The sequence below is a fragment of the Culex quinquefasciatus genome, chromosome 2 (assembly GCF_015732765.1).
Source record: "Culex quinquefasciatus strain JHB chromosome 2, VPISU_Cqui_1.0_pri_paternal, whole genome shotgun sequence".
In the NCBI taxonomy this organism is placed as follows: domain Eukaryota; kingdom Metazoa; phylum Arthropoda; class Insecta; order Diptera; family Culicidae; genus Culex; species Culex quinquefasciatus.
In genome coordinates this window covers 127,224,943-127,251,993 of record NC_051862.1, presented here as the reverse complement: position 1 = coordinate 127,251,993, position 27,051 = coordinate 127,224,943, and the positions used below count along the sequence as shown (strand labels likewise).

Below are 27,051 nucleotides of genomic sequence, written 5' to 3'. Positions count from 1 at the left end.
AAGCAAAAGTTTCTCTGAAACATACAATAAATGCTTGTTTTTATCAACCTAAACGCATATTTGTTTTCATGTTAATAGTACCAAAAAAGCTGAAGCCGTAAGAATTTATAATTAATCAAAACTATAGTTAATTGTACTTAACTGAAGCATCATAATTGCAGTTTGAAATGACATTTTATAATAATAAATCAATAAAAAAAACATTTTTTTACATAAACATGCGTGGTTTTATCAGCAACTGTAAACAAATCTAATGTTTAGTTTCGGTCAACCATTTATGTAATTAATATGGAAAAATTTGCATCAAGATGACTTTTTTTTTATTATTTTTATGATTGCAGTGGTTTTTGAATCGTTATCTCTGATCTTTTTCGGAAATAAATGTGTTTAAATATCTGTAAGGTTTTTTTGTTGTTTAAAGCCAAATTTGTTAACAAAACATATTTGTTTATGATGAAAAGTGAGCAAAATCCATCTTTTATTCAGTATAACTATCATTAGACCTACACCATGCATCAAAACATCAAATATCGGTTAAATTTGATATAAAAATAACAGTTTGCCTATAGTGGACCCGGGTCCACAATCGGATTATGGACCCGGGTCCACTATAGGAAAAGGGGGTCCATAACAGGCAAAAAATTTTTTTTTTCAAATGACTATTTTTCTGCTCAAAAACAAGTAACTGATGAAACAAATAGTCAAAATTGTTCAAAAGACTTCAGATTTAATTGTTTTGTACAAAAGGTTATGAAAAAGTGCTTAAAATATTGAAAATTTGTAAAAAATGTGCTTCGGCTCTACTAGGGGGTCCACTAATGGTTAAAATACCCTAGTTGCTGAGATATTGCCATGCAAAGGTTTAAAAATATGAAAATTGATGTTTTCCAAGTCTCACCCAAACAATTCAATTTTCTAATGTCGATATCTCAGCAACTAATGGTCCGATTCACAATATTAAAACATGAAACATGCGTCAAATTTTCCGATTTTTTCAAAAACAATATTTTCAAAAATTTTAAATCAAGGCAATTGTTTTCAAAATTAATTTATTTAAGTTAAGTGAAATTGAATAACTCCATCACTAAGTGAATTACCGCCACAATGTAATGAATTAAAAGGCACGTGCCTTATATTACATGAATAAATAAACAAATAATAATAATAATAAAAAAAAAAACGTATGACCGATATCTAAGAGAACTGCTCATGTTTCGTTTTTTCAATCTCTTTTCTGTAGTATTTATATATTTGTAGGTTTTATCGCAATTCATGCTTTAACATGATTCATGCTGCCACAAACTGCACCGAGCCTTCCGTTTGGACGGGTTTGCAGAGATACTGGATATAACCATGTAAAACAAACAGACCTGGCACCGAAGTTGGCTGTTTTCCCTTCGCTTCCGTTTGTGGAAAACGGAAACCGGTGGCATGGCTTCACCACACCCCCCGCAACGCACAGTGGGTTGTGTGTTTTGGCACTGTGTGTTTTGAGTTGAGTTTTTGATTTTGATTTTTGTCAAATATATTTATAATTATAAATAACAAAATGTGATAAAATTTTTATCGAAATAAACCCACCGTGCAACGAGAAAAACGAGTAGTTTTCCCACACTACGAAAAATTTACGAAGCACTGCACTATGGCGTCGTGAACGAGCTCTCCTGTTTCGAGTAAGGACACAGACAAATTGGGGCAGGGTAAGAGAGGGTGGCACGAAATGGATGGCACTCGTGTCCTTTCTGTCAAGGTTTCTGATTTCACGTCAGCCGGAAGGGGGGAGGCTCATATACGTGGAATCACGAAAAATGATGACAACGTCAACGAATTATTCATTGTCGTCGCTTGGCTCGGCTCAATGTCGGTTGGTTACGGTGTATGAAGGAAATCTTAGGAAATTTTGTACACGAAATTTGGGAAAATTTCAACTCGACTGACACATAACATTTGTTTGTTGTTTAAACTCTTCGATATTTTTTTTATAGTCACGTTAAAAATACTTCTTGCAAAGTGTGAGTTTCTTTTCCAGAGAATTTTTCTTTCAGAAAAATGAGTGGTCATTCAAGTGACAGGACTATTCCCTCGAATGAACAAAAACCAGTTTTAGGATTTCCGGAAATGTGATACAGGATATCACTTCCATCGAGGGAAATGGATAAGGGAAAGTAATGGACTTATTTTCTTGTGTTCTCTCCATATCGACATGAACCAAAACTCGAGGTTAACTTCGAACAATGTCCAGAGTCAACGGGGGGGGAGCTGAATATTTGTGAGCGTTTCTTTGTCTGCGGGTGAAATCGTTACCAAATATTTGCCCACAATCAAGTCTCAATGCCGGCAGCACTTAAACCGATCAAACCGTGCAATGACAAAACCGAGATGACCGACGTGATGGTCAACTGTGGACAGAGAGTTGAATGAACAGTAGAGTAGTAAAAGTGCTGTCAGTGAATTTGAACTGAATTGGAATATCAAAGAGATATAATTTATCTGCATTGGATTTGTCAACGCATTGACTGACTTCAAAAGTCATGAAAAGTCCAGTACTATTTTTACTGATATAGACAGAATTAGATTTTCACGTAAAACTCATCAATGGTAAAACCCAACTATGTGGGACATTCTCCGACACCTTCTGTGTCGGTTAATGGAAGACCCCTAAAAAGCTAGTTCAACCAAATATTACACTTAGAATGAATGGCCCTTAGCTTCTTCACCTCCTTTCCCCTTATAACTGCCAGCGCCCTGTCTGGATCTATCCACCATGTGACAAAAGGTTTGAAAAAACTGTTGCCGCGATCTTTAATTCTGTCTCTCCTCTTTCTGTCCTAGGTTAGCTTAATATTTCTCGCCGCAAATTGCCAATATAAGCAAATAATTATAAATGAAGATATCTAATTCAAGCCTTTGGCGCAGTACCGACGACGATACGGCGTTGACGTCAAGTACATGTCCTATTAAATTACCAACAAATTTCACCGTCACCACCTCGTGGAAACTTATCATATTTTCTCACGTGAAGTGAAAATCATCAACATGAAAAAAAAAGCAAAAACAAAAACTAAACTCATCAACGACGACACCGGCTTCGTTTTCCTCCATGACGTCGGTGATCCACAGAGCGGTTGCAAATGGATTGGAAGGTTGCTAAAAATAGATTTTGCCACTCCGGCGGCCTGGCTCACATGTGCGTTCCGAAATGTTCCGAAAGCAAGAGCGCATTAATATGTATTACACAGTTAACCAGACGTATACGTTCAAGGGTGCTTCTCTGCTCCTCACTCAGGGGAGGTACTTTTCGAATGAGGCCTGTCATGAGTGTACGTCAAAGATTTCGCTTTTTTTCTACCACCGTATGAAGTTATTCTCGGGAAGTGACAGCTATAGCGAAATGTTGTTCAACACATTAAATATAGAAGAAAAGCATTACACTCGGCTCGTAACAGGGCAGTACTAGCAGATAAGGTTCAGCCTTGGCTTGCCACCCTCCTGACGACCATTAATCATCCGAAACATCGATACCTCGAACGCTACTGGTTTTGCTTTGGTCATTAATTTTAATTGACGGCACTTGAAGTGTTCCCCTGAAGCAGAAAAGTCCTTTGAAAATCATCAGCAGGTTCTCAAGGTCGCACATTAACCAGGTTATCCCACCTAAAGTGGAGGAAAATCTCACTCTCCAGCATCCGTGGATTCACACACAAACACACACTGGAGCAAAAGTACACGTGAGCATCACGTGTGCTGTCTTCTGAGAAAATGCCCCACATGCGCAATGCGAACCCTGGTCAGCTAGATAAACTCTTCATGTTTGCAAAACAATACTTCAATGAAAACTCAAGTGGCTATTCAAAAATGTATGAGACACATGATAAAAATAATCTAAAGTCCAACAAATTCAAAAAGAATGTAATTCAAATTGCATACGCCAGAAAACTTTAAACTTGTCAATTAATTACTTGTGGATTTTGTAAAAAAATAAAAGTGATTGTTAATGAACAACATTTTGAACTTAATTCACGGAAAAATGACTTTGTTTAGCTACTTTATACAATAAAAGTTAAACTGAATAGGGGATTTCAACAACCAAACGCTGCATTATAACACGAGCAAACGGACAATCACAACTGTTGTTAAACCGGTTTCAAGCAGAATCGATGGTCTGTGTTTTCCCTAATTATTAGTCAAATGTATAATTGCTGTTATAAACAAAGCTTGTACCGTCAGCTAGGTTAACAATAAACATTTGAAAAATCTAAAAAAAGTCCAAAGAAAATATGTTCTCGTGTTTCTTATTTCCGATTATTTATTAAATCCACTACATAGATGATTTCCAATCACTCCTGAAAATGTCATGATTAATGTGAGTAAAAGACGATTCAAGCTTGAAATTTTGCCATGCGCAATGCGACCTGTTAAATTTTCGAAACACCGAGTTAATTTACGGGTGCCACGATATCTCGAGATTGGATGGAACATATTGGCTGAAACTTTGGGTATAGACTCTGAATGCATGGCGTGTTTGCAAGGCAAAGCCTGATTTTAAAATTTCTTTTAACCCTCTACAACCCAACCCCGCCTTTAGACGGGCTTCGATTAAAAAAAAATCGCCAAAAATCCAGTATTAAACCAATTCTTTTAAAAAGCATTGGAATTTCATATTTTTTTATTTTGGTGGTCCATTCTTCCACCACCCGGACGCCTCATCTTGAATTTTCAATTATTTGAGTATTAGTTCGCATAATAAATGTCAAACCTGTATTATTTGATAAATTCTAACACAAACTTTCATTTAAAGTTTGTTTGAACGCTACAGTTTATAATGCCAAAACAATTAAATAAAATAAAATTATAAGTTAATAAAAAATGTGAAACATTTCGCGTGAAATATTTCATAGGCGTCCGAAGCACCGGAAAGGCAAAGCAGAAATTTATGGTTTTGATTCCCTTGAATTCTAGCAAATTTTTACATAAAATATCGATTGTTTTGATGTCAACACGTTATTTGAGACCTTAAGAATGCCATTCACTAACATTTCAGTCCAAATTTGTGCGATTCATAAGCAAAATTGAGTGTCCGGAATTCAAAGCAAAAGTGTCCGGATTTTGAATCAGCTTTTATCAGTGTCCGGGATTCGAAGTACAAAAAATAATTTTAATTTCAAATTCTGATGAAATATTGTTAGAAAAGATATATTTTTCATTCATTCTCCTAAAACTGACTGTTTATACTACATCCTGATGATATTTCTACATTTCTAACTTGTTACATGATTTTTGCTACTAAGTGTCCGGATTTCATGACGTTTTCTAGTTACGTTATAAGCATTAACAAACTTTTTCGAACAATCTAAATTTTCAGATTTTTTTTAAGAACCTCAAAATAAACAACTTTTGCGTAGTTTTGCCAATTAAATTACATTTTTGGTCATAATTCGAAAAATACACTGCATTCAAACGCCGCACGGGTCCCCCACAGACCGTTATTATGAAAAAAAAAGTTCCAAGCAAACCAATGATTGGACATGGTTCCTGGGACCATTCTGCACCTCTGGGCCGAGTTTCAAAATATTTGCCGGCAGAAATTTCGAATACGGTCAGTTTTAGTGCTTCGAGTAGAAATTAAGGTGAAATCATATGTAAAATGCGTAGAAAAAGATCAAAGTTTCAATGTTTTAACTCCAAAACATTACTGGTCATGGTTTTAAATTGTATTAACATGTAGCAGAATGATATAAAAACGATTTACAGCTCTGACTTAGCCGGATTAAGCCTAAGTGAAGTGACTTAAGTATATTATTTACAAGTTTATGCCTTAATATCTAAAAAAAACTCCTACATCAAGTGATTTTAAGTCAAGGAAAACTAGATTGCCCAAAAATAACTTAAAATGGGGTGACTTTGAGCCAAGGGGTGACATTGTACCAAATTTTACGATTTTATAATAGCCAGATAGCTTAACAACAAGCGTGATAATCTTGAATTGCAAAGTATAATCGTTGCAAATATTGTTCTTAGATTATGTTGTCCTCTGCCATAAAAAGTTCAATAAGTACGAAACACTAAAAAAATAGATAAAGCTTTAGTTTCATAAGCCTTACCGTTTGACCCCGACAAGAGTTTTAGGACACAAGTCACATTGAAAACTTACTTCGCCTGTACATACTTGACTATACCGGGTTCGGTGGTAGAATGTTAAACGTGGTTGCCTCTCACCCCGGTTTGGCTGGTAATGTTGTAGAGCGAACAATTTGATTTGATTTGATATTTAACTGTACTTTTTTCATGTTTTCATAAAATATGCCAAGCTTGTTAACAAATTTATTGTGTTTTCACATTGGGCAGAAGTAGGATTTGTTTTGTTGTATACATTATTAGTGAACGTTCTTGATGATCAACAATATGTTCTATTGAATTCTAACTATGAGTGTATCAACATAAATTAAATCAATTATAAAATGTTAGTTTATGACGATAACTGAAATGTTGAAAAATAATTGGTTGGTTTGAAATATTAATCCTGTGGGAAGTTGTGTTATTCAACTGTTGCTAAGTATAATCATTACACAGGGCAACAAAAATATAAGAGCTAAATGATAGCTGGAGTACTCTTCGGATTTCATTCGTAAGGTTGAAATTTGTAAACGATTTAAAACAAAAAAAAACACATTTTTATTATTATTGCAATGTCAAAAACTTGCCACGTCACAAAATGTATTTCCTTAATTTTTGATTGTTTTAATTGATTTTAGTAGGAATTGATTTAAAACTGAAAAACTGTGAGCATCATTTTCAAATTTGGAGGATTCCAGAAGATTTTAAATTTATTTTAATTAATTTAATTTTAAATCAACAAGCTTTATTCAAACAGAATAAGCAGATTAACGTAGCAATTTCATCAAATTGCTCTATGGGAACATAAATAGACCAAATTAATCCGTCTACAAATAAATAAATTAACATAAAATTCAAGCTTACCAATGCATTCTATATGCGTTTATTGGTACAATGTCATCCCCTGGCTCAAAGTCACCCCATTTTAAGTTATTTTTGTGCAACCTAGTTTTCCTTGACTTAAAATCACTTGATGTAGGAGTTTTGTTTAGATATTAAGGCATAAACTTGTAAATAATATACTTAAGTCACTTCACTTAGGCTTAATCTGGCTAAGTCAGCGCTGTAAATCGTTTTTATATCATTCTGCTACATGTTAATACAATTTAAAACCATGACCAGTAATGTTTTGGAGTTAAAACATTGACACTTTGATCTTTTTCTACGCATTTTACATGTGATTTCACCTTAATTTCTACTCGAAACACTAAAACTGACCGTATTCGAAATTTCTGCCGGCAAATATTTTGAAACTCGGCCCAGAGGTGCAGAATGGTCCCAGGAACCATGTCCAATCATTGGTTTGCGTGGAACTTTTTTTTTCATAATAACGGTCTGTGGGGGACCCGTGGCCGTTTTCGGTATGGTGATGCTATTTGACTACCTTTATAAGACCTTTGCCTTATATTTGGTCTAAATCCATTCTAAACCCCATAACCAAGGGTGGCCCATTCTGCCCCTCCCCCTTGCCCCTACAACCAAATGTCTTCAAATGAATTTTAATAATAGTTTCATTTTACCCAATTTAATCCACTCTAACGGGTTAGATTGGGGCAATTTTCAAACAATTGTTATTTAAGGTACCGTCATCTAGAGCGAATCGGGACACATGGGGCAAATTAGGGCAGCTGTTTTAGCCTCGTTACTGTACAACATTTGGATATTTTTGATTGGTTTCGGATAGAACAAGAACAGGTTAACAAAAATAGTGCATCGATTTCCTGGCTTCAAGCTAACTAAAGCTGTTTTTATTCAGACTGTAGTGCTGATTTGGCCCAGAAGGCGGTAGAGTTAATCAATTTTTACAATGTTTTGGGAAAAGGATGGTAAACTGTCTAAGAACAACAAACTTTTACATGCATGTAGAAAATTTAAAAAAAAAAACAAAATTTTGAGACATGAATTTTTGACAGGACAATATTGTTTAGTGCGTGACTTAAACTGCTTAAATTGTTATACCCCTATATCGCAAAAAATGTATGAGGATAGATTTCATGCATATTCTGATATACTTCCATGATTTGTAGCAAAATGATGCGACCACCGTTTGAGGGTAGTAAAAATAAAATGAAGAAAAAATAAACTGTTGCATTGAAAATGTATCCAAATGTACAATTTAAAGCTTAACCAATGAAAAAATAATGGCTATTAAATGATTCTAGTTCTATTCTGATGCTGACAAAAAAAAAAAAAAAAACGTTAAAATCGTAAATAGAAGTCAAAGATACGAGCCGATATAAATTTAGAATCCCTAAAGTACTTCAAATTAAATTACTTCTCATGATACAAGTTTCTTCTCTAACAACTCGATTCCCCACGTGGTCCATTCTCCTTCATTTTCAAATCAAGTTAAACAGCCCGCAACTAAAATTATGAATTCATGCCGACGTGCACAAAATGTCACCAATGAAAGCTCCTGGACCCATCCTTCCAAGAGTCCCAGCTAAAACGCAAGCAAGCCCCACTCTTGTGCAGCGATCCTCACCCGAATTGCTCCAAGCATAAAACATGAAACATAACGCGCTTTCCTCCCTCCACCTCATCAGCAAAAGGAAAAGCTCATTCATGGGTGAATCCTCAACGGGATGAGCCTCGAGCGGAGAAGTAGAGAAAAGCAGCAAAAAAAAAGGAGCAAAAAGCGTTATGTTTACCAAAGTGAATCTAATGATTCATCGTCGTCGTCGTCGCCGTGTGCCCCGAGGGGACCGACCATGGACCAAGTCAAATGAGCCACTTTGGACACGTGGGCAATCTAATCTGCTTCCGTTTTCCCCCTTCCATTTTTCCCTCTTCTATGTGTCACTTGTGATCCTTTTTTTGGCTTCACCAAACGAGAAAATACGACGTTTCTTCTATGTTTTCTTGCTTACTCGTTTTTTTGCTTGTTTGAGGTGGTGGTGAATTGGTGTTGGGGTGGGAAAAAGGATTTTCACCGATTCTTCTTTTTTTTTGTTGGGCTTCCGGTGTGCTCACCTTTACCACCCCCACCAGCTACCCGTTTCCTGTACAGGGAAGTTGAAATTGGATTGTGTTACTACAGCTGTAGGAATCGAGTAGCTGAGGCTAACTTTGGGGGGAGGCAAGCATGGATTAAAATGTCAAAGTTCGGTGCGATTTGTGTGTGTGTGTGTTTTGGGGAGGTATTTATGAGTGTGGTTGGAATGGGTTTTCGTTTCTGTAGCATAGAGCACTGAAAACTGTGGTTTGCTGTCCTTAATTGAATTATTTATCATGCATAGACAAATCCAAGTTATTAAATGTTGTCCACCTGTAATTGTTGCGATCGATGTTTTTTCGATTATTAAATCATATTTAATCGAGTTCTGTAAAGTTCTATGCTTATCAAGACATCCTTACAAATAACTTAAATAAAAAATTAGTGAGTTGATGTTACCGTTCCAAACATTCTGGGGGATATTTACACGGAGAAAAACGAATTCCCAAAATCGTGAACAAACATGAAAATAGGAACCACGAACAAAGTGTTCAAATCCCATGGTACGTTTTTGGAAATCGTACCATGGGATTTGAACACATTGTTCGTGGTTTCCATTTTCATGAACGCTTGTTCTCGATTATGGGAACTCTTTTTTCTCCGTGTAGTTGAACGTTAAATCTTAAAACCCGTGTTGCATCATGGCTTCGCCCATACAAATCTCATTACCAAATTTAGTGGTTGTCCATGCAAAAGTGCTTTGAATTATTTGCAGAATTTTAAATTCACTAGACATTAGTTTATAAAATCGTATAGTTTGATAACAAAGATTTTTTTGTATTTTTATGTAAAGGATCAGACAAATTCATGAAGGATCAGATATCCCAGAATCAAATCTTAACAAATCTTCAAATCTTCAAATCTTCAAATCTTCAAATTTTCAAATCTTCAAATCTTCAAATCTTCAAATCTTCAAATCTTCAAATCTTCAAATCTTCAAATCTTCAAATCTTCAAATCTTCAAATCTTCAAATTATCAAATTTTAAAATCTTCAAATCTTCAAATCTCCAATCTTAAAATCTTCAATTTTTCAAAAATCCAAATCATCAAATATTTTAATTCTCAAACTCTCTTAAGATGAAACGGGAAGGAAGCGCCATATTGTATTGACACAACGACTCGAGTTTGAAGCACCTTACAAAAAACCTAACTTTCCTAATGAAGTTCTGTTTTTTAAACAGACGCTAAATAGGTCGATAGCAAGTAGAGCTGGGACTTCGGATACCCGGATAATTTACATCTTTTCAATCAAACCAAATCAAAAGAGGTGTACGAAAATTGTATCAGCACCATCAGCACTGAATATTATTTGGATAAACATTAGGGTGGGTACGTTTTTCAAAAAGTTCTCGGATCAAGTTTTAGTACAGTCATCCCACATATTCGGAACACCCACAAATTCGGAACACTTTTATGATAATTTTTCAATAGCATCAAAAATAGCTTTTCTGTCGACCCTACTATTTTTAGAACCTTCATTTGGACATTATCTTGCTATTTCACTAGTAAAAGTAATACTTTTTGAACAAAAAACTTCATTTCAAGACTATTTTGTCCAGAGCAGCAACACACTGCCTCCAAATGGCCTGTTCCATGATTGTGGGATGTTATTGTGCCTCCCACAATTGTGGAACACCTGAATTTAACTGATATTTTCACAAAAAAAGTTATCAAACCATGTATAAAACATCACTAAGCTTGAGTTTCATTGGTTTCAGTGTTTGAAGTCATTATTTGGTAATAAATATGTACTCCTGGAGAGATCCAAAGTTTGTTTACATTCGTAAGAAAAAAGTGTTCCGAATTTGTGGATTTCAAGGGTCAAAGTAATTCTTCAAAAACTTCATATAATAGTTAAAATTTTCAGATGTTCGATACAGCATTCAAAAGATCGCAAGAAAAGCTTTCAAATGAAGGTAAAAGCGAATCATTAAGTTCAATTATCGATTTGCTATGATTTTTTGAACATTGGCCGATCTGGAAACCGTTCCGAATATGTGGGATGACTGTATGGTTCCCCTTATAGGGCATGCCCATAGGGACTTTCATGCCAAATATCAGCTCATTTGGTTGTAAACTGGCTGCGCGCATCAGGGTTAAAGTTTACATGGGAATTACTATGGGAAATTGGAACTTTTTGTTCAAACGCTCCTACAGGTCTGGGAAAATCATGCGCGCAACTTCTGGTATGGTCAGGCCTAAGGGGAATGGTCTGGATAACACTTTTCCCGAAGAGAGCATATGGATTCGTTGTCCCTAGACCTGGCGCATCGACAATAAATCCGATGTCTCCGGAATCAACGGTTTTCCCTCAAAAAGCATCACATTTTCCTTAGCATGCTATGAAAGATTGATGAACAACGCGACGCCGTACGTCAGGCAGCTACCACGTGGTTGAAATATTTGCAAAAAAATTGCTAAGCAAAGATTCTGAATTCGTCTAAATAATATCAGGATTACTCGAAATGATTATTTTCTAGATAAAAGAAGGTTTGCAATTGAATATTCCAGCCGTTTCTCACCCACGTGGTAGCTGCCTGACGTACGGCGTCGCGGTGTTCATCAATCTTTCATAGCAACATTCCCCTTAGGCCTGACCATACCAGAAGTTGCGCGCATGATTTTCCCAGACCTGTAGGAGCGTTTGAACAAAAAGTTACAATTTCCCATAGTAATTCCCATGTAAACTTTAACCCTGATGCGCGCAGCCAGTTTACAACCAGATGAGCTGATATTTGGCATGAGAGCAATTCTCTACCAAAACCGGAATTGGATTTTATTTGTATTTTTTGATTTGGCTCAAACTTTGTGGGGGCCTTCCCTATGACCAAAGAAGCCATTTTGCATCATTAGTTTGTCCATATAAATTTCCATACAAATTTGGCAGCTGTTCATACAAAAATGGTACGTATATATTCGAAAATCTGTAACTTTTGAAGGAATTTTTGATCAATTTGGTGTCTTCGGCAAAGTTGTAGGTATTGTTAAGGACTATTTAGAAAAAATAGGTACACGGAAAAAACATTTCCCGATTTTTTTATTAACTTTTTTTTCACAAAAACTCAAATTCCCAAAAAACGTATTTTTTGATTTTCGAGATTTTTTGATATGTTTTAGGGGACAAAAATCCGCAACTTTTGAGCTATAGAGAAACATGGTCAAAAAATCTGCCGCCGAGTTATGATTTTTTGAAAAACTGGTGTTTCTTGGATAAAACCGAAATTTCATACATAAAATTTTTTTGACCTCATTTTTTAATGCAAAATTGAATTTGCAATCGAAAAGTACTTTACAGATTTTTTGATAAAGGGCTCCGTTTTCAAGATATAGCCACCGAAAGTTTGATTTCAGCGAAATATTTGCAATTTTTCGATTTTTAAAAATAGTGACCATGAGTGACCATTTCTAAAAATATTTTTTTTGAAAAGTTCAGAAAATTTGCTATAAAATTGTCTAAGAGACATTGAAGATTGGACCTCTGGTTGTTGAGATACAGCGGCTTAAAGAAAAAGAAACACGAAAATTGAAGTTTTCTAAGTCTCACCCAAACAGCCCGCCATTTTCTAATGACGATATCTCAGCAATTAATGGTCCGATTTTCAATGTTAATACATGAAACATTCGTGAAATTTTTCGATCTCTTTAAAAAAAATATTTTGAAAAAAAATAAATCAATACTAGCATTTTTAATGGGCATAATATTCAAAATTTGGCCCTTTTAAAATGTTAGTCTTGATTTAATTTTTTTCAAAATATTTTTTTTGAAAAGATCGAAAAATTTCACGAATGTTTCATGTATTAACATTGAAAATCGGACCATTAATTGCTGAGATATCGTCATTAGAAAATGGTGGGCTGTTTGGGTGAGACTTAGAAAACTTCAATTTTCGTGTTTCTTTTTCTTTAAGCCGCTGTATCTCAGCAACCCGATGTCCAATCTTCAATGTCTCTTAGACAATTTTATAGCAAATTTTCTGAACTTTTCAAAAAAAAAAATTTTGAAATGGTCACTCATGGTCGCTATTTTTAAAAATTGAAAAGCTGCAAATATTTCGCTGAAATCAAACTTTCGGTGGCTATATCTTGAAAACGGAGTCCTTTATCAAAAAATCTGTAAAGTACTTTTCGATTGCAAATTCAATTTTGCATTAAAAAATGAGGTCAAAAAAATTTTATGTATGAAATTTCGATTTTTTCCAAAATCACCAGTTTTTCAAAAATCATAACTCGGCGGCAGATTTTTGACCATGTTTCTCTATAGCTCAAAAGTTGCGGATTTTTGTCCCTAAAACATATCAAAAATCTCGATAATCAAAAATACGTATTTTGGGAATTTGAGTTTTGTGAAAAAGTTAATAAAAAATCGGGAAATTTTTTTCCGTGTACCTATTTTTTCTAAATAGTCCTTAACAATACCTACAACTTTGCCGAAGACACCAAATTGATCAAAAAATTCCTTCAAAAGTTACAGATTTTCGAATATTTACGTACCATTTTTGTATGAACAGCTGCCAAATTTGTATGGAAATTTATATGGACAAACTAATGATGCAAAATGGCTTCTTTGGTCATAAGGAAGGCCCCCACAAAGTTTGAGCCGAATCAAAAAATACAAAAAATAAAAATGGTCGAAATCAGCCGGTTTTGTAGAGAATTGCTCATGAAAGTCCTTATGGGCATGCCCTATAAGGGGAACCATACTAAAACTTGATCCGAGAACTTTTTGAAAAACGTACTCACCCTAATAAACATATTTGAGGAACTCAAATTAGATTTATGAATAAAAATGTAACAGATCGAATAGATTAGTGCGCTGACCACGGGGACGCGCTGTCTTGTTTTTGCATGCTCATTTTCATTTCTCTTGTGTCGCTGTTTGTGTGCTTGGGTGCGTGGTTATTATATATAGGTGAAGGGATTTTATTAAATGATCATTATATTGCATTATTATATTTAATTGATTATATAACCACACTATATTTTACACTTAACACATTATACAAAACACATATGAAACTGTAAACAGGAGCGTTTGGTACGGTATGTCCACGCATCCTTCCTCCCCTGTAGATTCTGTGAAATGTGCTCCGTTCACAGAATCTGTCTCTGCGGTTAATGCAACGCAGTAGGCCTGGCCGCTTTAATTTATGCAATACATCTTCGGGGTTACTCAAGTGCAATAATTAATATTGACAAGAAAGAACTTGGGGCGTAATCTAACCCCAAGTTCTTCCAGGATGCTTTCTTCGGACTGGCTGCGCTTGTGTTCGATTAGATTAGATTAGATTAGAAAAATGTAACAGATCGGATAGTTATCGGATAATAGTTTTCAACCATAAATTATGTGATACAAAGTTAACACTTTATTTACAACGGTGTCAAAACTTACGCGAAGCCTTAAGCCTTAAGGGGGTAAAAAAAAGTTGGAAATAAAACTTCAACCGGCTGTATCTCAGCGATAACTCAACCGATTTCAATGATTCTTATTGCATTCGATCCGGAAGGATGTCGGTGAAATTGCATTTACAACTTTTTCGACCCCGTTGGGCTATAAATGTAAGAGGTCTTTTGAATACTTGTAAAATTATTTTGTTTGGTCTTAATGCCTCCCCACATTCGTGAAAAAAAAGCTGGCGAGCTAGTTCATTTTCTAATAGAATTATCAATGCTGCAAGTTATCCGGATATCCTAAGTCCCAGCTCATATTGCAAGAAACCTGATATTAATTAAAGTTGAACAGAAGATGTCCAAGAACTGGTTTCCCGTTTCACCTTAAATCTTTAAATGTTCAAATATTTTTAAATTATCAAATCTTGTAATCTTCAGATATTCAAATATCTTATAAATAGGGAGAAAAAATTAAACCATCTTTTAAAAATACAAACAAAATTTACACCAGCATACCTTCTTAAGATTCTTAGGATTCTTGGGAATGGTCAATTTTGGCGAATGAATTTCTGGGGATTGGGATATAATCTCGTAACATTGAAAATTAGAGAATCAAGGGACACATGAAAAAGTGGAGAAGGAACCTTTTAAACCAATTTTAAGGCTTCAAAAAGCATTACAAATCAGAATCCTTAAGACTCTGAAAGGCATCATTCCCGATCGTCCATTTGACGACCATGTTTGCTTTAGAAAAACATCCAAATCTTGATTCAGAATGTTTCAATCAAAAAATGGTTTTCTTTGTGTTGTTTGTAGAAGCATTTTACATATAGTGGTTTTTCATTTCAATTTACTATTTCTGGACCCTGAATTAAAAACCATCATTGACAGTCATTGCCCCAAAAGTGCAAAACACCATGTACCACCTTAAGGGAAAGCTAGTAAAGTAAAAGAAAAAATCTTAAAAATTAAGTTTTGCTAAATGACTTCCTGAACGCGAGAAATAATTTCCGTTAACAAACGGAGAGGATAATTATTGAAAAATGTGATATTTGGAGTTTATTTGAAAGTGTTGCATTTCCAACAACTCATTTTTTTTTGTAAAAACTTCAACTAGGCCTTGAATAGATTTTGTTTATTTATGTCACAGAATAACAAGTTACATGCTTTGTACAACTTTTTGATTTCAGTTATCAGATACTGGGCTTATGATTTAATTCTTGTTTTTTTTAAAAATAATTTTAAAAAGTTTTTTTTTAATTCGTGTCACATTTCTTAACGCTGCAGTTTCATAATAGTTTGTGTGAATACTTTCAATCCACCATATGGAGCTATCATACAGCTGAATCACCCTCTTTTGTAGTCAAAAAGGTCAATTCATTTGTGGGTGATGCAACCGCAACCCAATAATTCAGGGCGCCGAGCAGACTGCTGCAAAATTACTTGTCTGCTTGGTCAATTTTCCTTCCTGTGGGGGAAAATCCACACTCTCTTTTTTCCATCAAATAGAATGAGATGTTGGTTGTGGGGGAATCGATTTTCCATTTCCTCCTAACCACACCTTACCACGAATGTGCTTCAAATTCATTGTAAATATTTCGAAGTTTTGATGATATTTGTGAATTTTCAACTTAAAAAAAATTAATGCTTTACAATTATTTTAAATAAATTTTAAAATGAGTCCATTGATGTCACTTTTCCAATTTCTGCAACATCAGCCGCGCGTGGGCGTCAGCGTCCAAACACACTCAACGATATTTTTAGCTTCGCCGGCGAAATGAGGTTGTAAAGTATATATAATCTATATTTGCTGTTCCAATGGCGACGCCGTTGAATGGCGTAACATTTTTTAAACATTCTTTTATCTCATCTCATGAAAACTGTTTTTAAACTTTCCAGTAATGACAACAAACAAGATGGCTGCTCCAAAAATCATGATCATATTGCTATTGTTTCTAATTTATATTTTTTCCTTCCTTCCACCAACAGCAAAGATTCTATTCTTCTATCTGGTGTTCTACGCCCTGCTGATAGGATACTTCTCAGCAATGCTGGCAGTATTCTGGCAAACGTTAGACCCCAAGATGCCCAAATTCCAGCTATCTGAGTCGTTGATAGGAGCAAATCCAGGTGAGTTTTTGCGTTTTTGTTGTATTTAGGGTTTTTACCATGTAAATATTAGCGTACCAAACTAAATCAATAATTAGCTTTAAGATGGAAAAAATGTTTGTTTGTTATTTTATTGAATTCGGTATAATTGAACCAAATATAGTCCGTTTTAAACGATCTACCAATCAAAACTATCCTCTCTTTAACTATTGATTACAGTACAAACAATTTATTTGTGAAACTTGACCGGTCTGTGCAAAGTTTGCCTGTGAGAAAAAATAACGCCTTAATTTATGCACATTTAACAAATTCCAGCAAATCTGCTCTCTGAATGCATGATTCACTGATGACTGTTTAGTTTGAACAAAATTCAAATAAATAAAAAATCATGAGAAAATAACAATAACATTGTTTGCAAAATATTGTCTAGATCTTTCTATCGTTTAGTGTTTTTTTAAGTTCCATCTCCAATATATTCAAAATATTTCGTTGAATAGAACAGATAATGTAAAACCTATCTCCCACAGGTCTCGGCTTCCGACCGATGCCCGTCGAGGACACCGTCGAGAGTACGCTGGTCTGGTACAAGGCCTCGGACAACGGCAACATCGAAGCCTGGACCCGGCAGATTGACATTTTCTTGAAGGGTGAGTTTCCTTCCTTCAAACTCCAAGTTAGCCGTAGACTAAACGACCTCCCCCATTTTCAGCATACCACGAGGAAGAGGACAACCGCGTCGACTGCTCGTTCGACACTCCACCGCCAGAGGGCAAGGTTTGCCGAGTACCGATGAACGAATGGGGACCCTGCACCAAGGCGAACCGCTACAACTTCAAGAAGAAGAGCCCGTGCATATTCCTCAAGCTCAACAAGGTTAATTCTTAGACTTAGACAACTTGAACGATCCCTACAAAACAAATATACATTTTCAGATCTTCAACTGGGTCCCGGATCTGTACAACACTACCGAGAACCTGCCCGAGGTCATGCCCGAGGATCTCCGAGAGCACATCGGCTCCGAGCTTGGCCGAGGTGACAAGAACGTAAGTTTCATCATTTGCATCTTATTTCTAGAACTGAGATTAAATTTCACCTCCAAACAAACAGGCCAACATCGTTTGGGTGTCGTGCGCCGGTGAGAATCCCGCCGACAACGAGCACATCGGACCGATCAACTACATCCCGCGTCGAGGATTCCCGGGCTACTTCTTCCCGTTCAAGAACACCGAAGGATACCTGCCCCCGATCGTCGCCGTGCACTTCGAGAGCCCCAAGAGTGAGTAGAGCAAGTGTGCTACGTCCTGGTTGCGCCTATTTTGCCATTCGTCCATAGAAGTTTGTGGCAAATTAAAACACAATCACGATGATTTTAATATTTTTTTTTTTTCAAAAATAACAGTGTCGTGCCCCTCGAGCGTCACCTATTTTGACAACAAGTGACCAAGTTCCGTACATTCTTACCACACGTCATACAAAATGTGAATCCTGTCACCTTGCACAGAAAATTTGTTGTCACATTACATAGGTTTGTTCCAGTCAGATGCGGATGGTCGAAAATACAATTCTAGAGTATGTTTTAATTTATGTTGAACTAAAAAGTTATAACTTGGTTCATTAATTTTGAATCTGTTATATATTTAATTTAAAACACACGTTTGCTACTTTTAAAATGTATATAGTAACTAGATTCTCCTTCATTATTTATTTTGAGGAATGCTTGCAAAAAGTTGTTCACAATTTACCATTTTTTTTTGATTTTCAAGTGCGTCCATTCTGGGATTTCCCGAGATTTTTTCCAAACTGGGAAAATCGAAAAAAAATAATTGTGTCCCCGTTTTCCCGAAATTGAAAAAGAGCATATTTTTGTTTAGAAATTCAGACTTGGTTGTAAAACTTGTGGAATAGTTAAATACTTAGTAATCGATATTATTTCAAATGATTACTTGGACATACACAGCAAAAATATTAGTAATCTAGCTGCGTGTGAATGGCCTGGATATAAAATAGATGTTGCATTATTTTATGAAATTATATGTAATGTTACACCCTGAAATATGTAGCTCACCAGTATGTGAAACCTACTTGACCGAAATGTCAAGCTCATATATGCTTTGCTTAGCCGAGCGGGCTAAGGCGCCAGTCCTTTCTGATGGTGTTGGGTTTGAATCCCGTCGGATGCAATTTTTTTTTGTGTTTACAAAAATTGTACATGCAGTGTGTAATATTAAGTGTCTTTTTGACGAAGGTAATGTGCATGTTGGTAGTTGGTGGTAGTGTTTAAAATAGAGCTGCAAGGTAATATGTATAATATTGGCTTTACAAAACACCACATTTTGAACTTATTTTATAATTCATTTTAACGTGAAGACTTCCATCATTGTCATGATTTTTCGTTCAAAGATATATTTTTTTGCGTCGCTTTCAATATTTTGACAAAATTCCTTCAACAAGTTGTTTAGAATAGTGCCTTATGCTGATTCCTTTTGGTAACGATTATCCCATTTCTTGTAAAGATATGGAAATCGTCGTTAATCAATGATTGCCAACTAGGACGTCAATAACTGTGCCACAAAATTTTATAAATTTTGAAGCACATTTGATTTAGATCCAAAATTCTTTCAGTGGCTTCAAGAAGGCAACAACCGGCACATGCTGAAATTCGGTTGTTTTTGGTGCTGAAATTCGTTAAATTGAATTTAATACAGAATATTGTATAGTGATGATCAATTTTCTTCGAAAATGATCAACGACTTCACCTTAAAGACATATTTTCTTTTTCACTTTTCTGGTTTATGCATAAATAAATAAACAAAATAAATTTATTCGAAAGAAACTTATTCAATCATAAAGATGCACGTCAATCAATTTTTGTTACAGACATTTTAATATCTTCAAAACCACGAGTCCTATTAATATATTTTTGGATTCATTCCTTAAAGTACTGTCTACAAAATAATTTTCAGCAAAATTCGATTAATGATACATTCACATTGTTGCAGGATTGGTTTCGTAAGTTTGACAATTTTGGAATAAGAAGACTGCCAAGTTTTGCTGGGTGTTAAGGCAAATGCTCGTTTGGATACGTCAAACTCTTGTCTGTTTGGGTACGTCAAATCATCTCGGTCGTGCTAACTTGTCGTACGTGCATTTTGGGCCAAATTGAGTTAAGAGCGCCATTTTGTGCAGCTCACAATGCCTCACCTTTTGACCTTCACAGATCGCAAAAATTCGAATTCAATCCTGAGATATTCCATTAAAACCGACAAAACTCCGTGCATTTTTGTCACATTACATATGAAAGTATTTTCAATCTTGTCGTGCTATCTTGTCACTCCCTGGAAATTGATGTAAGTGCGACAAAAGGGATGTCAGGCCAGAACGCGTTTGACACACGTACAGGTTAGACTATCGTAAACATTTGTACAGGCTTGCCACACGTACAGATATTTTTGGCACAGACCAAACACTCAATCAAGTATAACTTTAAAGAAAAACATTTTTATCATAAACTAAACAAGTAAAAAGATGCAAAAAATGTTTATCTTTTTAGTGCAGTTTACAAAAACTACTTAAGTGTATTTTAACTGTACAAATAATTAGTTTGAGTGTTTGGTCTGTGCCAAAAATATCTGTACATGTGGCAACGCTGCATTTGTAATTATAACTCGGTACTCCAGCAACTAACTTCAACCAAGCTTCGGGACAATGCAAATAATGGTCAGCCAAACAAAATGTGTTTGATATTGTTTACCTTGCGTGTTTTCATTTTTGTTTATTCAATGTCAAACATAATAAACGTGTTTTTCTCGGAACATCGAAATGGCGGGTGTGACAAGATAGCACGACGACGTCGAAATTCACTTCGGCCAGTGATTTTCGACTATTTAGGGTCCCTGATCGGAAACATGGGTCTCGTGGCGCAGGGGTAGCGGCTTCGGCTGCCGATCCCGATGATGCTATGAGACGCGGGTTCGATTCCCGCCTTATCCACTGAGCTTCTATCGGATGGTGAAGTAAAACGTCGGTCCCGGTTTCTCCTGTCTCGTCAGAGGCGCTGGAGCAGAAATCCCACGTTAGAGGAAGGCCATGCCCCGGGGGGCGTAGTGCCAATAGTTTCGTTTCGATCGGAAATACAGTCTGAAAAGCACAGAAAAAATGATGGTAATATTTGGAAATGGTTCAAAAATTCAACGTTTTTGTTGATGTGAAAGGTTTGACAGGTCCTTTATACTGTGGAATTCACTATGTTTATAGGACCTTTTAAAAAAACTCTAGATTTGAAAGAGCGTGCAGTCAGCATTCATCATCGCCAACGATCGTCATTTCAAAACGACGGTCTGGGAACGCACACGAAGTTGAACCGAATGAAACCGAGCTCAGCACTCAAGCGGCTGCCTGACATGAATGCACAAGCTCTTTCTTTCTTGCTTGTGCGGTGAATATTATCATGGGAAAGGTGATCGAAATTGCGGTAATACGTCAAACTTTCCCTGCGCTTAAACAATCCGAGGGGAGCGACACTGTGATTTTTCCCCGGTAAAAACTTACAAAACTAACTTGCCCTTTCCATCCCCTCCCAGATGGCGTCCTGATCAACATTGAGTGCAAAGCCTGGGCGAAAAACATCCACCACGACCGCGCGGACCGAAGAGGGTCCGTCCACTTCGAGCTGATGGTCGACTAAGAGACGCGGCCATCGTCCCTAGTAGCAGCTGGCAAGAGCAAGGCAGGCCGAAGAAGATGAGTCTAGGAGCAGGCGAGCGAGAAAACGTTAAAAACCGGCAGTAGAAGAAGAACAACATCAACCAAAAGAAACCTTGAGCAAACAAATGTGTGAAAAATTAAGACCGAACCGTGAAAAAGAAGAGCAACTAACACTGTAACACTGAGAAGAAAAATGACACTTATTAAGAGAAAACAAAAGAAAAAAAAAATGAAACAATTAGTAACTGATAAGCATTGAAAAAGGAGCGAGCGGTAGCCATCGAGATGAAGAAGAAAAAGAAGCGACGTTTCGAAAGTGATGCAACATCGGACAGTAAGTAATTCAAACTAAAACAACAAATCTAGGTGCGATCATTAATTAATTTAAAAAAATAATTAAAAATACTACAAAATAGTGGTTAAAGGTAAACACAACAAAAAAAATTAAAAAAAAAAAACAATGCGCGAAAACATCATCTCGTTTAGGTCGATAACAAAGGAAACATGTACAGCTCTTAAATGTATACTCATACTGAAATCGCGACGACATCCGTAAACAAACCAAACAAACTAACAAATTGCAGAAATAAGCGAATAAACTAAGCGAAAGAGCGAAAGAGGTTAGCCCTGCCGGACGAGCGAAATCAACAGTCAGAGTCAGAACAGAACAAGAGCATACAGTGAGAGAGTAAGGAGGTGATGATGTGCGTGAACCAATAGGACTGAAGAAGTGTGCAACAAGATCGCAACGCAGAAAGAGAGAGAGATAGAAACCATTCACATGCTAAAAAAAGAAACTCACACATAGAGAATGAGAAAGTTAAGAGAAAGTGACAAATTCTTCAAAAAAGGCTTGATGAGAGAACGAGGAGAAGCATGTTTCGGAAGAAATTATTTACGAAGTAATTTGAAAACGCTGAATCAGTTTGTTTTCGAATTTCCGAACTGTGTACAAACTCGAACACGGAGGAGTAAACAAAAAAAATTAAGCAAAAATATTTATTGAAAAGACCGAAAAGCACAGAAGAAAGGATATTTTTTGTATGAGTCAAAATACTTAAACAATGTGAAGCTTTTTATAGAGAATTAATGAAACAAATCGCAAGGACAAGCATTGCACAGAGTCTCGATATATTTGTGGTTCGATTAAAAGGTGGATCTGTTTCGTTTACTCAGTTTACAAAGTTTAATGCGTTATGATGAGTGGAATATTTAACTAAAAGAGAAAATCACAAATATATCTGCGCGGAATATCAGCAAAACAACATGAGCAGCAAAACGCAAAACAAAAAAAGCAAAAACATAAAACAACTAGAAGTAATTGATCTAAGAGAAAAGAATAGTTGCTAATAAAAACAGAAAAGCAAATCTAGTGCAACACAAGCAAATCATCTGAATGAGAAACACGTTCAAGGGCCTCTTTCTATTCTTACACTCACTGCCCAACAAAAGAAAAACAAATAATAACAAACAAACAACAAAAAACATGAAATTGCCCAAGTAAACAACTTACTGTAAAAAGTAAAACGGTACACAAAGAAAACAACACAAACACAACACACCGCAGCATACAAGAGCAACCTAAGAGAAAACAAAAAATCAAGCAAAAAGCCATAATTTGATGTAATTAAAGCCCCGAAGAAAAACCAGAAAGTAAAACAATACAAAAAGCGATGCAAAAGCAAGTAAAAATTTGATAATGTAATTAGGAACTTCGACATTTAACAGAAACAAACAAAGTAAAAAAAAAAACAAAAGTAAATAAATTTGATAACTTCACAGTCTTGAAGTCCGGTGGCTCGTGCTCGTGCTTCCGCTTGACAGCTCAGATTGAGCTGTCTTCGGGGGGTGGGCGCGGCGCTGTTGGCATCCCAGTTAGGAGCGATTATTTTTGCTTCCAAAGCGTGGACGGATCCAAGCAAAACAACAACAACAAATATGGCGGAAACGTCACATGACTGCCGTTGACATTCGTCCTTGGAAGCAAAGGTAGTCCATTTGCAAATAATAGAAAAAAAAGTTGTTGAAAGTATTATTATTATTATTACTAATATAATTGGGAAGACATTGATAGAAAAAAGAATAAAATCAAACACAAAAAATTGAGCCTCGTATAAATAACAGAAGAGTAAACAAAGAAACCATAGCGAAAAAGAAAAACAATGTGGACAAAATAGAAGAAAAACGATAAAAACACACACACACAGCTATAAATGAATGTTATTGATAGTGCGCAACTGCATTTTTAATGTGCTAACTTCGTTTTCTTACCAAAACACAAACACACAACCACACACACATACAAACACGCGGCGAGCGCTGCCAGAATGTGTTGGCGGTGGTTCGCGATCTGTCAGAAAATTTTTAATGTTGCGTTTGCGTAGGCGGTAGAACGGCGTCATCGTACACAGATTTCACGGCGAAGTATAAAAACACTAAACTAGGATTAGCTTAAAGAAAAAATGGTAAACAGTTTCGATTCACACCACGCCTAGAATAAGTTTGGTTTCGGTTTTAAGAATTTTTTTGTTCGACTTTTTCAAGACTGATGTCGGTGGAAAGCATTGCATTGTCGTGCCCCTCGAGCGCGCGTGCGAGCTGTCAGGGTGACAGCATTGGCTGTCAAGTTTGATGGTGTTTTTGGTGAACGAGGGGAGCTTCGATGTTGTTTTCCATGACGACATAAGTTTGGGATGGTTTGGATTGCTTTTAGTTTCGATTTTCGTTTGTGTCTGTTGTTATTTATTTGTAGTGTAAAACTTATTTATTTACCTTCGACCGGTTCATCAGAGTATTGCATTAGTTGGTAGTATTAGTTTATATTTTTCGTTTTACTTTCGGTTTAAATCAAATACTTGCGCACTGTGTTCATATATCGAATGCCATGAAAGAAAGGAAAAATAAAAACATGTTTAAGTCGTTGATGAATACTATTTAAGTGCAGCATAGATTAACTATAATGAACGATTAACTAAACAATAGCAGAAAAACACACACACATAGTAATGGAGAAAAAACGATAAAAGCGTCATGCCGTACAGCTACCGTACATTTTGAGCTTAGGCGTCTGTAGTTTTATATAAATTTAGTCAATTTTTTCAAAAGAGAAAAACAAACGAAGTGAGCTACTAGCGAACATGATGAATCATTTCAGTTGTATTTAGTTATAATTAAGATAGTATATCAGTGACAAAAGCGCCTTTTCCGCGAAGGCTTTGCAAAATATACAAACATAAAAAAAGATTGTCAATGAATTGTCAGATTTCTTTTCCTGTTATTTCAATAATTACACGACGAGTTGAGTTTGCCGAAAGATTTGTTACAGCCAGCTGGAAAGTATACATAAAAATAGCAAAATCATCTCGAGTACAGTAAAACTGATTGTTAGATTTAAATTACCGCAGATATGAACTAAGATGCAGAATTACCAGAGTAAACAAGAAGAAAAAAAAAACAGCAAAAACTCCAAGTTATCGAAATAGAGCAAAACAAAACCAGTTACGGCGAAGGGAATCAACTAAATAGCGCCAATCACATTCTAGTTTTACTTACCAAGCCGCCAGGTAGCGTCGCTTTCAGGCAAACTACACTACATAAGGCATTTAAAGGGGTTCTTAACGCAAAAAAAGAATAGTTTCATTCACTTACAACAGCAGAACAAGCAAAAACTATAAAATAACACCCACCACATACACACGATTACGGCTAAACGTAAAAAAAATAATGGAAAATATAAACAAAAAAAAGTTATAAAAAATAAACAAAACACAATGTAAAGCTATTATATCTTTTTAATGAATAATTATTGAAATAAAAACTGAGAAATCTGTAGAGACGAAATGTTAGTTTGATTGACATACTTTTGATACAGTCTTACAGTCATCCTTCGTTTGGTACGCACAAACCACACTTTTTTCCTGTCACAGCTGCGTGTTTCGTCCACATTTCATTTTCGCTGTCACCTCTACTCACCCTTTCATGTGACGCTCCCCTCGGTCAGCATGAAGTGCGCGCTGTCAAATTGACAGCACTCGCTGCTGTCCGAGGGGCGCCACAATGTTGTTTTGTTTCCATTCTCAACCATCATCACAAGGTATTGCATTTTCGATCCTGAAAAAAAGCTATTATCGTTTCGCCACCTCTTGGTTTTGCTCTCGCCCCACAACACAACAACTCTTTCTTAACTGTCAAGCGAAGCGCGTGACGTTTCGCTTGCAATGGACCACTATCAAACTGACACTTCCTCTGCTGCAAATGCGAGAGGGAGGAAAGTAAGTTGACATTGAACAATATTTTTACTATGAAAAATAACAGATGAAAATGGCAAAACCAAAACAAACGTGATTTGTTTCTTCAGAAATGTTTACATTTAGCAAAAAAAAAGTAACTCGAAAGGTAAGAACAATCGAAACTAAGTCAACCCCTTTATCTGCGCTGAAAACACTCCAGAAAAATTTATACGAAACTCAATTTTTAAAAGTGTGTGTGTGTCAGATTGGCCCGGCTAGGCAAAGTGCGCCCCCTCCTCCACGGAGCCGGCGTGATGCAAACAAGGCACAAAGCACTTATCTGTCAAGCAAATGAGATGCCTTCACTGTGATCTGTTCAAAAACATATACACGTAAACAAACGACGATGCTCGCAGGCACGCCTTGTTTAGCATCGGGCGAGGTGGGCCAACCTGTCAAGTGTGAGAATTCTTCTGTCAACTGTTGACCCAAACCAAAAAAAAAAAATAAGAAAGAATTGTCAAACGCAAAACTGTCGCAAAAGTGACACGCATTGGTGTAAAATAATTAGAACACGCCACAGTTGTAAATATTTTTTTTTCGCAAATTAAAACTTGGGTTTTCAACCAATGCTGTCAAAGCAACTTCTGTCGAAAGTGACATTTAGTTTTTTTTCGAGCGATTGATTAAATTTTCTTACTAGGCAGTGTCGTTCCCCTTGCAATGTTTGACAGTTTGTCCGAGCGCTGCTCGACTAAAATCTGCCAAATCAGCGAGGTTAGACTCCTTTTTTTATTACTTATGATTAATATTTGTTTAATTTGAATATGTTACTAATTTCTTACTTTGTCAAGCATTTTTATTTCAATATTTTGAACAGTTCAAATCAGAAAGGGTTCTATTCCCTAGCCATGAAATTTAAACTTCAGATCTTTGGGAGAAATTTGAAGCAAACCCTATTTTGATGATAAAATCAATTGAATATTTTCAGCGAATGCAGTCGGCACATAACTAGAAATGAAAAAAACCTAAGCTTAAGAGCAGAAATATTAGTAAATAATCATTGAACCATAAATGTTGAATCAATAATAAAGACGCTGTAGTACTCATAATGAAAATAATTAAATAATAATTAAAAGCAAAATAAGCGCAAATGAAAGAACGAAATCAAGCAAAGAATAAATAAGAATTAAAACTCGTTTAGACTTTTCTTTTCTAATATTTAAGTTATTTGCTACGACTAATAGATTCAACTATTATATAAAAAAAAATACAATTAATCTAGTTGTAAGGTTTAATCACTTAAGGTAGACAAGCAAAAAAAAAGAGCATATAAAACTTGTTAAACATAGTTAGTATGTACGTACTACTTAAGTGTTACACGTGCTCCAGATAGTCTAGCAATCTAGGTACAATTTATCAAAATACACTGCAAATCATCCAAACTGTAACTCCTTGATAATTTGAAAAACAGAAAATAAAAAAACTTCTATTGAAATCTATCCTACACA

At 35.8% G+C, this 27,051-nt stretch overlaps 1 protein-coding gene across 2 annotated transcripts in view; it reads left to right on the top strand.

Moving 5' to 3' along the window:
• Positions 1 to 25,151, top strand: part of LOC6044449 (sodium/potassium-transporting ATPase subunit beta-2) — a 65,293-nt gene extending 40,142 nt beyond the window's left edge. For both annotated transcript variants that reach the window (XM_038255814.1, XM_038255815.1), the window contains exons 3-8: positions 16,488 to 16,628; positions 17,135 to 17,254; positions 17,317 to 17,480; positions 17,540 to 17,650; positions 17,715 to 17,883; positions 21,188 to 25,151. In XM_038255814.1, the coding sequence (XP_038111742.1) occupies positions 16,488 to 16,628; positions 17,135 to 17,254; positions 17,317 to 17,480; positions 17,540 to 17,650; positions 17,715 to 17,883; positions 21,188 to 21,291 (809 nt within the window). In that variant the 3' untranslated portion in view covers positions 21,292 to 25,151. The remainder of the gene's footprint in view (positions 1 to 16,487; positions 16,629 to 17,134; positions 17,255 to 17,316; positions 17,481 to 17,539; positions 17,651 to 17,714; positions 17,884 to 21,187) is intronic.
• Positions 25,152 to 27,051: the final 1,900 nt, after the last annotated feature.